The following is a 17,948-nucleotide window of genomic DNA, read 5'->3' on the forward strand; positions in this document are numbered from 1 at the left end:
ATTTAGTGAATTAGAGCCTTGTTCGAACATATTCTTACCATCAAAATCTCAAGATATTTTTGTTTACAAAAAAATGAATATTTCACCCACTTTGATTGGATGCCGTCAAGTACGGCTCATTGTTGAAGGCCGTACTGTGACCTTTAGTTGTTAATGTTTGTGTCATTTTGGTCTTTTGTGGATAGTTGTCTCATTGGCAATCATACCACATCCTCTTTTTTATATGATATTAAAAACCAGGTATATTTAATACACATCCCTTTTGGTCGTTTGTCAAGTGTCGGGTTATTGTAGTAACTGCTTTTACATATTTGTATTTCACAAACTAGTACCACTTGAAGCACTTCTCTCTTCAAAGAAGAATGAAACACAACACATATATATATAAATATACATTAGAGTTTATTAAACATGTAAAAACAACATAAATAAATTAAAATATATAACTTCCATTGGACAATAAATATTTAACCATCAATGGATTTCATTATATATTTGAGGAATACATCATTTCATGCTTGGATTACAACTGAAGATTGCTCAATCAGACAATCAAGATTGTGTTCATCTATTTGAACAGTGCAGTTGAATCAGTGTGCAAATCTAATAGAGTTTTACCATATATGATTAAAAAATTCAACTAGATTTATTTTTTGGTTGACTCATTAAAACTTTATTTAAGATCCTTTTGTTTTTCAAATCTCATTATCAAATGAGACAGTGTTTTAAAAATCTTTGTGATTTCTTGAACCCTTTGGTTTTGATTTGGACTAACAATTGTATTTCCCCTTAGATTTTGAGGTAAAACAGAGGATCTCATTATATGTATAGAATTATAGTTTAACATGGTGATAGGCAATAACATCACTATAAATGTTAATAATGTCTAATAAGGCTTGCTATCCAAAACAGTATAGTCCTATTATTAATTTCCTGTGTCAATTGATAGTTACATTGTATATCTTAAAATGTTAACGGTACAAATTCCTTATGCCAGTGTTGATAGCTGTCACTGCCTGGGTTAATGCAGAATTCGAACCATAGGTGTCAAGAATGGCGTGCTCAATTGCATGGCGACGTCTTGATGAGAGTCCTGCCTTGCCCTTTCTGCCATAAAAGTTCTTGCCACGAAGTTCTTCTTTTTTGAAAATTCGTCTTGTCATCTTCCACCCAAAGCTTCCTGTATTGTTTTGTGCTGCATTTTTGATTTCCCACTGAACATCTTGGCAATGCGAATCTCATTGTTTCCAATTGGTGCAGTGTTTGATGAAATTTCAGTTATTGGCGCACTGAAACACTCTGTTGTGGGACGGCAACTTGTTCTAGATGAAAAGGATGGAGCTGGTTCTGTATAGAGTTGGTTGTATATTAGGTTTCTGGGATGGGAGAAGTGCTGTATTGGATGGTTCAGAATCGTGAAGGGTTGACTTGGTACACTTGGTTGGATTTGGGTTGAGTTGAAAGTTGTTGTTGTTTGTTGAACTCTCCTGCATAGTTCTGGGAATATAGGTGAGCATTCAGGACTGAGTGTTCCTGGACAGACTGGAGTTGGTGAGGGAGACAGCGGAGACAATGGATGTGCTTCAGGAGATGCTGATAGTCCTCTGTATCTTGGTGAAACGGGTGATTTTGCTGGTGATGAGGTATTAGTTGAAAGAGGTTGAATACTGAGGTCTGTCAATTCAGTAGAGTTGAGAGGTACTGGTTCAGACAATACTGACGTCTGCTGACCTGGGTTCAACTTTTTTGGTGTCTGCACCATTAGGAAGTCAATGTTCTCAGACTGTAGGTACTCTACAAGTGATGGATTGTTGGTTTCTTCTAGTTGATCTGGATTTTTCCTTTTTGGTAACTGTTGCAGAAGCTGCAGTATCTGTGTTGAGTTTTTGAGGAGGACTTCAAGCAGTGAGATATCTGTTGTGAAATGAGTTTGAGTAGATGCGTCAGTTGTAGGTGGCTTCTTTTGAAGTTCGCGGATTTCCTGATCAGTATTGACAATGATGACATCCATAGTGTTGACGCTTTAAGTTGATTTCCCTGTTCTGTTGTCATTTAATCTCTGATTCAATATGTCCTGTTGGTCAGTGGTGAGGTTTCTAACGAAAACAGGAGTCCGTTGAGGATCAGGTATACCATTTGGATCACCAGCACCCTCATACAGAACTGTGATCTTACGACCATTTAGCCCCTGAAAAAAAATGAATATAGGTTTATAGAATATCTTAAGGGTTGAGAAATCTTTAGACAATCTTCATATCATTTGATTTTGTTAAGCATGCAAATTAAATTCAATGAAGGCCATGAAAGTGACATAATTTCTTGAAATCAACAAGTACAGTTCTATGAGGTTAGGCAAATATTAGGAAATGGACCATTACTATCTTTTAAGTGGGAATGTCAACCAACTTAAGTGTTGCTCGAAGTACTGAGTATTGATTACAAAATTGATCCTCAACTAATCTTCGTGAATATTATATATTAAGGTGGCTATTGGGTCTAAATCAAAATTTTATTTAAAATTTATAGGATTTCGCTATATTTTTCTACAAATGAACATGATGAACTTTATCTTATACTTGATAGAAAAATGAAATAAAAAGATGGGGTCATCGTTCATTTACGCTCACAATCTGCCTTACAGGGAAGCATTCATTTTTGTTGAAATAATAGGATAAAAGGTAATATTGAAATAAAGTAACTAAATTACAGAAATCGCTCAATTTTACAAAAGTTTAGTTTAAGTACAGCTTATTTGAAAAGGATAATAAACTAGAACTAGATATCATTGAGATGGGAGCCATCCCTGTGGGCCCCGCTGTCAATAACGTGGGGTAAATAAGTTGTATGGATAATCTGATATGAAGCATTATTTGAAGTTATTACATAGTCTCATGTGTGAATTTAATGTAAGATTTTAAGTTAAAACTGATAAATATTCTCAACTTACTTTCATAGTATAATAGTGATATGACTGCATGATGTGAACTCATTGTTGACTACTCTAAGGTGACTTCTGGATGTATGGATTGATATTAGAACAAAATGTTTAAGTGCTGCCCAATTGATATTTGTCACATATTTTCAGAATTATGTATTATCAATATATTATGACCCACCAAGTATAAAGTATGAAATATTTACGGTTCTCGAGAGGTAGAGCGGACACAATTTGTTAAGAGCAACGAACGGATGGACAGACCAACGGACTGACCTTTGACCTAAGATGCATACATTATGACACATTCTCTGGTGTTGGTTAATATATATGTTAAGTTGAAAATGTTTGTCAGGTATAAAGTATGAAATAATAACAGCTGTCCTCTCAAAATATAGTGTGGATCAAATTTGTTAGCGATGGACAGACCAACAGACAGACAGACCTTTGACCTAGGAAGTGGTACATACATCATGACACACCCTCTGGTGTTGGTTAAAATGGATGTCAAGTATAATATTTAAAATCATAACGGTTCTCAAGATATAGAGCTGACACAATCTTCACAACAGGACACGGGGTTTTCAACTGAAACCAAAGTTTGTTTATGTTGACCTTTGACCTAGGAAGTTGTACATACATCATGACACGCCCTCTGGTGGTGGTTAAAATGGATGTCAAGTATAAACTTTGAAATCATAACGGTTATCTAAATATGGAGCGGACACGATCTTCACCACAGTACACAGGGTTGTCAACTAAACCAAAGTTTTTGACCTTCACCTTTGACCTAGGAAGTTGTACATACATCAAGACACACCCTCTGGTGTTGGTTAAAATGGATGTCAAGTATAAACTTTGAAATCATAACGGTTATCTAGATATGGAGCGGACACGATCTTCACCAAAGGACACAGGGTTGTCAACTGAAACTAAAGTTTTTGACCTTGAACTTTGACCTAGGAAGTTGTACATACATCATGACACACCCTCTGGTGTTGGTTAAAATGGATGTCAAGTATAAACTTTGAAATCATAAGGTTTCTCAAGATATAGAGCGGACACGGTCTTCACCAAAGGACACAGGGTTGTCAACTGAAACTAAAGTTTTTGACCTTGACCTTTGACCTTGGAAGTTGTACATACATCATGACACACCCTCTGGTGTTGGTTAAAATGGATGTCAAGTATAAACTTTGAAATTATAAGGGTTCTCAAGATATAGAGAGGACACGGTCTTCACCAAAGGTGGTTGTCAACTAAAACTAAAGTTTTTGACCTTGACCTTTGACCTAGGAAGTTGTACATACATCATGACACACCCTCTGGTGTTGGTTAAAATGGATGTCAAGTATAAACTTTGAAATCATAACGGTTCTCAAGATATAGAGCGGACACGATCTTCACCACAGGACACAGGGTTGTCAACTGAAACCAAAGTTTTTTGCCTTGACCTTTGACCTAGGAAGTTTTACATGCATCATGACATATCCTCAGGTGTTGGTTGAAATGGATGTCAAGTATAAACTTTGAAATCATAACGGTTCGCAAGATATAGAGCGGACATGATCTTCACCACAGGACACAGGGTTGTCAACTGAAACCAAAGTTTTTTACCTTGACCTTTGACCTAGGAAGTTTTACATACATCATGACACACCCTCTGGTGTTGGTTAAAATGGATGTCAAGTATAAACTTTGAAATCATAACGGTTCTCAAGATATAGAGCGGACACGATCTTCACCACAGGACACAGGGTTGTCAACTGAAACCAAAGTTTTTGGCCTTGACCTTTGACCTAGGAAGTTTTACATACATCATGACACACCTTCTGGTGTTGGTTAAAATGGATGTCAAGTATAAACTTTCAAATCATAACGGTTCTCAAGATATAGAGCGGACACAAAGTTAAAGTGTTACGGACGGACGGACAGACGGACGGACGGACGGACAGACGGACGGACGGACAAACGGACAGACGGACGGACGGACAGACAGACTGATCACTATAGGGCGACCCGCCTTAGTCGGCGGGGCCCTAATTAATGTGTCCAAAGTACACGGATGCCCCACTCGCACTATCATTTTCCATGTTCAATGGCCCTTTAATTGGGTAAAAAATCTAATTTGGCATTAAAATTTGAAAGATCATACCACATGCAAATGACATGTGTACTAAGTTTCAAGTTGATTTTACTTCAACTTTAACAAAAACTATCTTGACCAAAATCTTTAACCTGAAATGTGCACATTCTTTTCATTTTCTATTTAGTGGACCATGAAATTAGGGTCAAAAGTCTAATTTGGCTTTAAAATTAGAAAGATGTTTTTTAAGGAGCATGTATACTAAGTTTCAAGTTGATTGGACTTCAGCTTCATCAAAAACTACCTTGACCAAAAACTTAAACTTTAACCTGAAGCGGGACAGACAGACGGACGCATGTACTATATGATAAAGTTACAACTAATTTAAGTAATAAATAAAATTTGTAATGAAAAATTTTTTTCCAATTTTTTTATACCCTCGCGTCTCCTTAATCAAAATGAATTAGAATTAAAATATGATTTGAATGTGTTCGTTAATTGTTTTTGAATAGTTGAGGGTTTTATGACCATAATACAACAACCAACAATTCATAAATGGGTAGATTTTGTGTTTCAATTTTTTTTAATGTTTTACCACTGAATGAGTACTTGAGTATAAATATCCCAAAATCCAACAAGTAGGTAATTGGTCAATCTTCACTGACTTGACTTCCCTACTTTAAAGTCCTTCAATAATTTTGATTGTACAACATGTTTGACCTGACTTGCATATTAGGTTTGAACCTGTTATCGGTTGCTGTTAATCATATTTGGTCTTTTTTTATATTGTTTTGTACATAAATAGGGATTTTGGTTTGAAATTAAATCATTTTGAACTGTCACTCATACAGTGTAGGTTTTGCTCCTTTTCGTAGGCTTGTGTTTCCAGAGTTATATCTAAGTAATTATGTCCTATTTTGTTCTCATTGGCAAATCTTCATGATATCAATGATTTTTGTGATTTAATATGTAGATGTCAAGATGATTTAATAGGTTTTTGAACATGATTTCACCAAAAATTTCAAATTTAATTTGTTGTTCATGTAAGCCTTATTTCATTCCAACCTATTTTTATAACTGATATCATTGTTTTGTTTACATAGATTAATAGATTAAAATAAAATAGTTGTATAGGAAGTTTTATTAGATATTGACATAGAGGATATGATTTTATATCAAAGGCAAATGCAGTAAGAAAACTCCGGCAATCCAGTTTGAATTTTACAATTATTGACAATTTAAAAGCATTTGATTTAAATTTAAATTCATATTTTTGGGTTGAAGCTTTCTATTACCTCTTTGACAGTTTCTGTATACACTTCTTCAACACTTTCAGGGTCCAGTGATGTCTCTTGGTTTTGTTGATTCGGAAGAAGAAGAAAAAACTGTATCAGTATATAATGTTTATTCTGAGATCTAATAACATGTGTTTGTTCTATTGTGCAAAAAACAACAACAAGATCCTACAACATGTAGGGGGGGGGGGGGGGGCAAACTGTTAAGGGTTACATGCTAATTGGACAATCATTTTTAAGTGTGCAGCATTAGTTTTGCATTTCACCTGTTATCTCCATTTACAAAAGATTGGCTGAAAGATTTATATACAACAACGTTTGTAGTTTGCACGTGAATTGACACAGATGACTGACTATGGAATGCACTATGTCACTACGAACATAAAAAGAAGGATTTGACAATGTATTGTTTACTAATCTTTGGTCAAAAGAATTAAATAAATGTTTTGTGAATTTCAAATTGTTGTGTCAAAATATTATACTGCAGCAACATAATTATCGTGTACATAATGTACCGCATTATGAAATATTTAAGGATAAAATAGAATACATGTGCAGCATTTATACATGATTAAGTAACCACTTTTTATTTCTTTCAATGTCATAGTTATCTCATAAAACTGATCCATTACAATAATTTCAAAAAAGTTATAATGGGTTGCATTATTTTAGTGTTTTCTTGCTATAAAACAAAGAAACAGAAAGTTACACAGTTGCTTAGCATTTGGTCATTAAGAATTTACGTATCATAAAAGGAACAATATAAATGTTCTGTTTTTGATTTAAATTGGCTAAAAACCTCTCATTTAATTCAATACCGTAAGAAAGTGATATGCATAACATTGTTAAACTATCCGCCAAAGTGATGTGAAGTATGCATGCATATTTAAAATGAAATACAAAATCAAACATGTAAGATAAACTGATAAACAAAATATTAAAAAAATAAAAATAAGTATGACTGAATGCATGTTCTAGAAAGGCCATCTTTTTGTCAATCCATTTAATGAATAAACACGCAATCAAAAACTGATAGTTTTCTCTGTAACTATTTAGATATTTACAAATATATAATCTATGTTCGAATTTCAACACAGATTAGCAAAACAGTTAACTTATAAAATTCATTAAGTTTATCGCTGGAGTTTATAAAGTACATATCTTTCCACTGTGTCATGGTTTGCCATCTCTTTTTTTCTCTAAACAAAGTATATTTGGTTACATGTTCTGAATTTACTTATAATTTCGGGATTTTTTCTAAAAAAATATCACACTATTCTTACTCAAATATTTAAAACTAGCAATAGATATAAAAAGGCGGGATGAGCAACTTGACAAAAAGGCAGAATAATGATTTATGTAAAAAAAAAACGGACAACCTAATTAAAACTAAAAAGGCAGGACCAAATAGACTAAAAATAAAAAGACAGGACAGAGAATACAACTTAGAAAAAAGAACTAACTGTTTCATCAAAGTCCACCCTCCCATCAAAATAAAATGGTAGATCTCTTAATCCAGAACAACCGAGAGGAGAGAGTTGAATTAAATATTTCGATGTGAAACCTTAAGATTTTAAAGTTTAAAATTTTACTAGTGCGCAAAATTATAAATTCTATGAATTTTACATGCACATAAATGTATCATTGAAAAGCTAGAATTGCTATGGGATAATCAAGAACACAATAATGTACGTGAATAAGATGTTTGAGGTTATAACAACCTTGACAGGCTATGTGAATACTGATCGGTCCATTCAACTTATAGTATGCATGTTCTATTTTTCGCAGGTGTGAGGGCGAAGTTTAAATTGACCAATGAAAACAATCGTTCCTTTACGAGTTTATCTAATAAAGTCTCATTGGCATTCATACCACATCTACTTTTTTTACCAATAAAATTGAGAAGGGAAATGGTGAATGTTTCAAAGCGACAACAACACACCATTGACCAAACAACAGCCAAGTATATTTAAATATGCAAATACACACACATTAAGTATTTACCTCATTTTGAGACGCTTCTTCAATGACTTCCATTGCTTCTGTACCTTCTACAACCTCTTCTGGAACATGATGCTCTACTCTCTGGACATTGCTATCAACCTAAAAGCAAAATAATAAAAACTTCTATAAAGAACTGTGGATAAGTTTTTGAATGGTTAAGGATTATAAGCATTTATCATGTTCATTGCTCTTAAATTGTCTTATAAGCCTGATTTGTCATTTGAAACACTTGTACATTTTACATTAAACACACACATCAATTAATACATGTCAGTAATACAAAATGCACAAACATTTCATATAATAATATAAATGAAGGTATAATATTTTCTACAATATTTCTTTTGAATGCTGTGCTTTGGCATACAATTCATTCATATTTCATGAAGGTTACAAAAACATATATATGCTTGATTCCTACTTTAACTTTTTTATACTCATACATAGCTTAATTTCGATGTTACTGAATTATACAAATATTTTTATAAATTTCATATTGGTATAAACTGAATGGATTCTTGCCAAAACATTGTATTATATGGAAACATCTGTCTCATTTGGGAACTCTTTTTGTTTACTGGGTTGCTGTTCCATTGACATATAGCAACATCTCATGTTTAACTACACTGGATAGATTTTGATTGAAACTGACTGTACAGAGAAGGGATTTCAGAGTACTGGGGGAATTATACATGTACTAAGAGTGCATGCGTTAGTACAATCTTTTTGTAACATCATGGTATCTATATGTACTGGTAAACATCATTGTTATTCCATCATTGTTAAGTTGAATAGACGTCTTTTTTTCCACTTTATATCTGACATTTTTGTGGTTTGACTTAATCAATAGTGCTTGACCATATTGTCTTTTTTTTTAATACTTTATCGGGAAGACGCTTGTGAAGGTAAAAAAGCAATATTCAAAATGGCAACTACCATATGTATTTGAGGCAAATTCAATCCAAAACAACTAGAAAAAAATTAAGGTGGTACCCAAGTTACCCTTCACACTACTATGAGTTCAGTTCCTTTAATTTCAAAATATTTTGACAAAACATTTACTTTAATCCTTTTACAAAAATATAAAAATTTCAAAACATTTTATACCAATCACTTTATCAGAAAAATGTAATTCATTATATAGCAGTTTGACAAACACTAATTTTGATCATTGAAATATTCAATGGAATTTTTACAAAGTTATCTCCCTGTAATGTTAGGTACCACCTTAATAAGGAAACACCATTACTGTAACATATCGCAATCTCATCTCCAGGCCACAAGGCCAAGAACCCACCAGTATGTGAAGTACCAAGTCTTTCTCTTTTCTGAATTTCTTTGTAAAGAAATTTGGCTCTTTCGGTCTTCTCCCACTTTTCTTGAAACACATCAATGGCATATTTGTCATCTATAACCAAATAAATTTGATTAATATTTAAATGTAAGTGCACTGTATTCTTGAAAAATTGACTAATAAACCATAGAATGCATGGCCACTGTCATGCTATAAATCAAACACTACAGTTTTTGACAAAATTGTGTTTTGGTGATGGTAATGTGTGTGTAGATCTTTCTTTACTGCACATTCTTGCTGCTTACAATTATCTCTTTCTATCATGACCTTGGCACAGTATTTACAGTTTTTACAGTCGAAAATGATTTGTCAAAATTTACAATATTTATCAAAATTGTTAAAAATTGACTATAAACTGTGTTTGAAAGTATTATATAAGCATTATGTAATTAGACACAAGACACAATGACCATGATGACCCAAACTTTGCATTATAATTTTTTTTTAAAGCATATATATTACATTGTTTACTACTTACCATGCTTACCATTAAGACACAATATTTCACCAAATAGTTTTTTTCTTCCATATCTCACATTCAAAGTTGTTGAGACAGTAGGCTCTATGTCTGTGATGAGATGTCGTCTTTCAATGACTGAGGTGTAACTGTCAAGATCAAACAAAACCAGTGCAAACTTTTCCATACTGGATAACAATAATTATTGTATTTTAAAATGGAAAGAGAATATCAAAGACCTAATACCACTGTGCTTAAACAGATGTGGGTAACTGAAGTTAGAAGTTACCCACAGCCAAAGATAGCTTAATCTAAATTTGTTGATATTTATTTCATACAAAATCTACCTATTGTGACGTTTTACATGCAGAATGTAAATATTTATAGGATTCTTTAATAAAAAAATCACTAAGATTTACCATAAGTTTGTTTATCTAGAGTTCCCTAAAGCACAAGGCCAACTTTAAGCAAGAGGCTGTCACAACGACAGCAAACCGGATTTATTAACATTTATTTGTGTCCTGGCAATATCACAAGAACCATAACTGATGAATGCTGTAAGTGAAAATTGTCAATATCAAATTTGACCTCCATTTTGTAGTCCGTATCAACATATTAAAATTTGTAAAGCTTAGATTGAATGGTTCATGAGTAAATGCAACAACGTGAATGGAAACACCATTTTACGATATTTCAAGAACCATTACTCCTGAACGGTAAAAGTCAAAATCGTCATTATTCAACTTGACCTCTATTTTGTCATCAGTAACAACATATAAAAATTCAAAAGCTTTGGTTGAATGGTTTATGAGAAAATGCAGGGACGCGACTGGAAATACCATTTTTCAATCTTTCAAGAACCATAACTCCTGAACGGTAAAAGTCAAAATCGTCATTATTGAACTTGACCTCTATTTTGTCACCAGTAACAATATATTGCCGCCCGCCGTACATTCCCAAATTAATAAACAACATTTTTGTCACAAAAATCCGGTTAAAAAAGCATAAGAAGTCCGTAACTTTTTGATCAAAACTACGCAGACTGTCCGTAACTTTATTTTCAGATGTGGTTAACTTTTGATTTTAAATTTTAAGAGTTATAATTTCAACATTTAAGGACAATTAACACCATGAAACCCCTTATTTGTAACCTACATGTCTGTTTATACAGTAAACGGACAGAAAGTCACAAGACAAAAAGTCACAGGACAAAAAGTCACAAATAATCTTTTGACAATTATTTGAATATATAAGAGAAATATCTATCATGAAATATTTACTTTTAAATACATATTCATAAAAAAGTTTAGGAGATGTGTCATTATACTTGAAAAATGAAGATTTATTCCATTTTAATCATGCAAAAGAAAGATATCTTGGCACCATGAAGCCATTCAAGAGCCAAATCACTTTGACATCTTGTTTTTTAACAATTAATTGATCATCTTTGATATTTTTTTTATGAATTTTGTTGACAAAGTTCAATAAAGTTGGTTTATATACAACCATGACAATAGTTAAAAAAAATCAAAAATATTTTAGAAGAAATCAGTGTCTAGTATTCAAAGAAAATAATCAACAAAAAATGAATTGTGACTTTTTGTCTGTGACTTTTTGTTTATATTTTTTTATTTTACTAATTAAAAGATATTATTAAAACCTATGTGTTTAAAATTTGAAAAAACTACAAAATCCCAATTTTTGACAAAACCTCAACCTTATTTCAGTAAGTCCCCTGACTGTTCTAATTGTCACACTATGTTGACTGCTCTATTTCTTTTAGTGTCACGGACTTTTTAATATTGTGTCTTTTAGTTTGGTTCAATTTAATGAAATTTAATGCAACTTGCATACAATTGAAATATTTAGCTAGCTGTAAAACTAGGATTATCCATTTTTACGAAAATGTCCTTCCATCAAGTTTTCTCATTACTACAAATCTTCAAAGTTCAAGCATTGAATGCAATAAGCCACTAAATTCTAATCGTATTGTAGTGTCATTGGACTTAAACATTAACTGATATCTTTTTTAAATTACAGTGTATATTCTGGGGAGCTTTTTCTCCTTATTTCTTATATATATATTCTAGCTGTTATATAGTAGATTTTTTCACCCTAGTAAAACTTATCAAAAATAAAGATAAAGTTTTACTAGGCAGAAACAATTCTCTTTCCAAAAAAAATGCAATTATTCATTAAAAACTAATTGTTCACTCACATGACTTAAAGAAAAGCTTCAAATGACCCAATATGATGTAAATTTTATAAGTTTTCATTGAAACCTTAGTGGAGACAGCAAACTTTTATATGGAATTCATCATCTTGAAAACTTCATTTTTTTCATTTATTTAAACAAAAGTAAGTTACCCCTAAATTTGTATCTAATGAAATTTTGAGGAAATGAGAGGTACAATGTATACATGAGACTTTTTAAGGCAGACAATGTCATTAGTGGTATTTAGCATCATTTAAGTCATTGACACAGTGAAGATTTTCTTCTTCTATATACATGAAATTATAGAGTAAATGTTCGGGTTTTTTTTTCAAACATTAATAGCCACATGATAGAAATCCCTGATAAGAAATTTTTTTTTAAGAATTGTGTTGCAAAGATGCATTAAAAATTTATTTTCATTAATTAAATTTTATTAAAATAAAAGACATGGCATATATCATGTATATATTACAAGAAAAACTTCAATAAGGATTATCTTCCACATACAGGTGTGATATACAGGTAAACAAAACTATTTCCCTAAACTTGTGTATTACTTATCTAGTGAATTTGAAAGGCCATGTGATTTAAAGTTTTACATGATGCTGTGTAATTTTCATAGGATGTTATTTAAAATTTATTACTTTCTGAACAGGTGTGATGTTACATGTATTAATTAGTGTGTCCCATGGAGGAGATGTTACTTAATAGTTTACCCCTATTTAATGAATATTATGGCCCAAGACCACAATTAATGACCCTAATGACCCTACTTTTCGTTGTTCGAATATAGTTCCCTTTAATTAAGGTGTATTCTTTCTTTATTTTTTTTCTTTGCCTTTCTCATTAATTATTTAGTTTTTATGGGTTGGAAATGAAAGAAAATAGGTGAACTAAACTTTTGGATGTTGTATTTTAACTATTTTGATATGGAAAGAGTGATTAGGCTATGTGCAAAAAGGTGATAGTTACAGTTTTCGGAACATCTCTTGACTTGTCAATAGGGGTAGGGATGTGTATTGGCTAATTTTGTAAAAGTGATTGCTTCAATCTTTCTGAATTTTGGATATACTTTTAGACAGGTACTATACATTACACACACAAAAGATTGGACAAAAGTGCATGGTGCAATTTTTTTAATGTGACAAAAAGTTATAAAGAACTAATAGAGGAATTAATTGTGGTCTGTGACCTTATGTCTTAAAAGTTATAGTTTATAAATCTTAATATACATATAAATCTGACAAATTATAATAAGTATAGATTAATTACGAATTATAAAGACAACAGACTTAATTCTGGGAAAAAAATATGATTTTTTGTAATTTTGTGATTTTGTACATTTGTAGGCTGTTGTTACTTCAGTTAAAAAGATAGTTACATAACATAAGAATAAACACATCTTTAATACCAAAGCATAGACATGCTATGGCTAAATTAACAATATTTATAACACATAAAACAGCATACATACATACAGTAGAGAACAATCTATAATACTAAAATTACGAGGTCCAATTTGTCAGCCGTCATCGGGTAAAAACGACAAATCAAAGAATTCAACCTTATATATAACTAATATAGGGCAATGGTGTAGATTAAAAATTTCACCACTCCAGACCCTTTTGTTTTCCACATAATTAATATTGCCAATAATTTATTTAACAAGTTCCGGGTCAAGTCCGATACCGATACCAATAGTATATTCACCTGACTATTACCTATTACCTTATCTGTACGTTCCGCATTTGACAGGCGCACCACCAAACGGACCCGCGATATCACGGGTGTGTTCTAGTAGTATAAACAATGACATAGAAAGTAATGTGACTGTGGACATGGTAGATAGATCTAATATTCCATGCAGATTTTACATTTACACATCATTTAATCGTAATAGCCTCACTACATTGTATGAACAACCAATATTAAGTGTATGAGATTTGTGAGATTTTTTTAAAATAAATTTAACAAACATGTGACTTCACCACTGAAACTTTGTTCCTTAAAATCATTTGGCCTGAGAACAAAGTTATTTCTTAGTGAATTTTTTTGACACATACATTCAAATTAAAAGAATACTAGTGGGACAAATAATATTAAATTAATAGACACTTCTACCAGCTCTAACTCAAAATATTGACAATTAAAATTCAGTTTGACAGTTTAATCCGATGTAATAAAACTTGACCTTTTCACACTGGACCAAAACACTTCTAATCACTATACCATTTTTTTGACATGTAATTACATCTACTTGATATTTCAATCATTAGATATCAAGTAAAATGAAAGTTATACACTGTTCACACTAGGGACTATATTTCTAGACAACGGAAACCTAAGGACGATAACTGTGTACTTCGACCTAACAGGACAGAAAAACTTGACCTATCCTTATAAAACTTTGTGTATCCTAAGCTTAGGAAATTATGAGAGAGTTGACCAAAAGAAGTTTGCCATTTTGGTCAAGAGATGATACCTTCTTGTAATGTATTTCTAAATGTCCTTGCTGAAATTCATTTTTATAGTAATTTTTCTTGAGGCAATTGCCATGATAAGCATATATATGTACATTTTTAACTCATAGTTTAAATTTACAAAAGTTACTCAGAAATTAGTCTGGCGGACTCTATAAAAACTGATTTTATCCAAAGGAGAATTTATATTTTCTGACTCTATCAGTTGCATAATAGTATGATATGTATTGGTACACATCGATATACCAACTTTCACATAAATTACTTGTAAGAATAGGACAAACCAGAGAATCAAATAAATGAACTGATCACATTCAGACCACTTATATATCCTGTCAGTAGAGTATATAACTTTTAAAACCTTTTTTGAAAAAAAAGGATAGAAAGATCTGAGTATCTTTGTTCATTTGCTTGTGAAGTTGGTAAAGTTGAAGCTGAGCTGCATGATTTATTAGCATACCCTCTTAACAATAATAAATGCATTTAATTTAATTTAATTCACTATTCATACATGTCATAGGCAGATCCAGGGGGGAGAGGGCTGGTGGCACCGGGCCCTCCTTTCTTGGGAAAGATTTGGTTGATTATATAGGGAATCACTGAAGCATGACTGGAGCGTGACCCCCTTAGGTCAGTCAGCACTACCCCCAACCCTTTAAGAAAAAGTTCTGGATCCGCCACTGTATTTCACATTATGTATGTGTTTTTTGGGCTGTTTCTGTCCAATTTCTATTTATATATATATATATATATATATATGCGAAAGCAAATTTACAGATCTAACATTGTTGGGTTGATGTTTAGACGAGTTGTATATATATATATATATATATGCCACTATTATTGTTGATGTAAATCAATAGTATCTGACTTTACGCCCTGTATGCATGTTTATCATGTGCAATTTGGAAAATAAAAACATTCTAGTATTCTATATCTAACTTTGAGTCCTTTTCTGAAAAGTACTGAGTAAGTGTTGCCATGTTATATTACATGTATGAAAATGACACAATTAATTATCATTTGCGGATCCAGGGGATGGGGGAGTATACACCTTATCGCTATTTAGTCCATTATACAACTTCCTGTTTAGGTCACGAGGGCCGAAAATGGAGGTTATCCGTAGTGAGCTGAGGGAGGAAAAACTTTAGAAAGTGATCATCAAGAAACTTTGATATAGAATGATCCACTTTTTTCGAAATTAAATTGAAGTAAAAAAATATTTTGTTTGAAGTATTTACGGTAGTTTGAACAGGTCTCATTAAGGGAAAGCGGTAGTATTTAATTTTCCAAGCATTAGGTTGGCCTTTTGTGTACCCAAGACAGGTGAAGGAAGTCAAATTAGGAGTGCTGTGATTGGATGTAAGGGTACAAAATATTTTTTTATTTATCTATGAATAACTGCAGTGTGTAAATTTATAATTTAAATTTTAAAACCTATTGAAATATTTTCTAGAGAATTATTTGAAAAGGCTTCCAAAATTTCATAAATTTGGTGCAAAATGACGTTGGGCATGGATAACATAACCCAGCTCCGTTGGAAATTGGTCATGATACTATTTGGCTGCAATTTTTAGAATACAGTAATAAAGTTCTAACACCACACATAACTGTTTTATCCAGGTTTTTATTATAAAAATTGGTAAATTTAGAAAATGTTAGTATTGTCGCCTATGGCAGAATAAATAGTACCGTTTTCCCTTAAAAAGTGTCATGCATGGTGAATTGTTTAAACAGGATGAAAGAGTTGTGTAATTTTAGAACTTATCCGGAATGAATAGGTGTATTCCTGCGGTTGGAACCCCCTTTTTTGCCAATCAATACATTTGAATGGGGAAATGTAGTTGGAACACCACCACCCCTTTTTAAAATGGCTGGATCCGCCTCTGAGTATTCTCATTTGTTGTACTTTTAACCCACTATCATATTTCGTGCATTGCTATAGGGTAAACTCGACTTTCGTCTACTTTTAGATGATAAAACATAGGGGGCAAATTAGGCTGGTTCCATGATATCCAGTTTAGGGCAGGCAATCAGTCGGCTACTCTGATTAAAAGATAGACGTTTAATTGCAGCACATGCAGTTATTTGATTAGCTGATTGTTGAGAAATTTGTCTTTTGATGGATTAATAATAAAAACAAACGTTTTGTTTGATAAACTAGTCAGCTTGGAATTAATAAAGCAATGATGTACGAATTGTAAATCAACATGAAAAGAACTTACAAATTCATTATTGTATTATACAGTTATCATGTAGCACCAATCAGAATTAAATAGATTAATGAGGGGATTTGAAAAATTAATTTTAATTCATCAAGTCTTGTGATTATTATATTTACTTTAGAAGATGAAGCCTATGTCATATTACTGTGTCCTTTTTATGACGATTTTATAAAAAAAAAAATTTGATGAAGCAACACATGAATTGTGATTTTATGTCTTTTGATGATAAAAGAAAAAGGTAAAATCACCAAAATACTGAACTTAGAAGAAAATCAATTCGGAAAGTCCATAATCACACAGCAAAATCAAATAACAACACTCATCAAAAACGAATGGATAGAACTGTCTTATTCCTGGCTTTTCAATTGTAGAAAAAGGTGGACCTGGTTTTATAGCTTTCACTTTGATGACAGTCTCATTAAATTCCGTTATATTTACATTGATGCGTTAACTAAACAGACACGATAAATGAAATAGTCGAAAGATGGGTACAGCAGTTACGTATTATCGTATAAAAATTATAACAGAAAGTAGTGTTTTTATTTACAGATAATAATTTGATTCGTAGCTGTGAAAATCTTATTTTATATAGACGTAGAAATGTTTTATACTGTAAATAATGTTCTTGTCAATATGTTTTATCAAGGATTTGTATACGGTATCTTACTATACAAATCCGTAGTTTTATAATACATGTAGATGAATTCTTTATATAATGTTTTTAATGTTATAGTCTCTTTTAATTCTGTACATAACGGCTCTCTTTTTATATCTATATATTTTTACATTTAATGTTATGTTGCATTATATATTATTTAAAAGAGATAAGACTTAAATAAAATATTGAATTGAATTGACCGCTTGTAGATCAGAGCGAATGGATACTGAGAGAACAGG

At 32.0% G+C, this 17,948-nt stretch overlaps 2 protein-coding genes across 2 annotated transcripts; both read right to left on the reverse strand.

Moving 5' to 3' along the window:
* Positions 1-503: 503 nt before the first annotated feature.
* Positions 504-6,389, reverse strand: LOC134693159 (mucin-2-like). Its single transcript, XM_063553871.1, has 2 exons — positions 6,317-6,389; positions 504-2,188 (listed from the first exon to the last, which is right to left on the reverse strand). Exon 2 carries the CDS (start codon positions 2,009-2,011, stop codon positions 1,160-1,162), a length of 852 nt encoding a protein of 283 aa, XP_063409941.1. The 5' UTR covers positions 2,012-2,188; positions 6,317-6,389; the 3' UTR covers positions 504-1,159.
* LOC134692358 (uncharacterized) lies at positions 2,024-10,918 on the reverse strand. The gene is made up of 4 exons (XM_063552813.1): positions 10,162-10,918; positions 9,562-9,728; positions 8,321-8,419; positions 2,024-2,188 (listed from the first exon to the last, which is right to left on the reverse strand). Exons 1-4 carry the CDS (start codon positions 10,316-10,318, stop codon positions 2,024-2,026), a joined length of 588 nt encoding a protein of 195 aa, XP_063408883.1. The 5' UTR covers positions 10,319-10,918.
* Positions 10,919-17,948: the final 7,030 nt, after the last annotated feature.

The sequence above is a fragment of the Mytilus trossulus genome, chromosome 12, assembly GCF_036588685.1.
Source record: "Mytilus trossulus isolate FHL-02 chromosome 12, PNRI_Mtr1.1.1.hap1, whole genome shotgun sequence".
NCBI lineage: Eukaryota > Metazoa > Mollusca > Bivalvia > Mytilida > Mytilidae > Mytilus > Mytilus trossulus.

Bases quoted from the DNA above. Each gene is read 5' to 3' on its own strand.
- LOC134692358 (XM_063552813.1), bottom strand. From the start codon at position 10,318: ATGGAAAAGTTTGCACTGGTTTTGTTTGATCTTGACAGTTACACCTCA. The intron at 9,729-10,161 runs GTAAGCATGGTA...ATTTGGTTATAG, and splicing joins TGAAATATTGTGTCTTAATG to ATGACAAATATGCCATTGAT. The intron at 8,420-9,561 runs GTTTCCTTATTA...TTTTGCTTTTAG, and splicing joins CGATATGTTACAGTAATGGT to GTTGATAGCAATGTCCAGAG.
- LOC134693159 (XM_063553871.1), bottom strand. From the start codon at position 2,011: ATGGATGTCATCATTGTCAATACTGATCAGGAAATCCGCGAACTTCAA.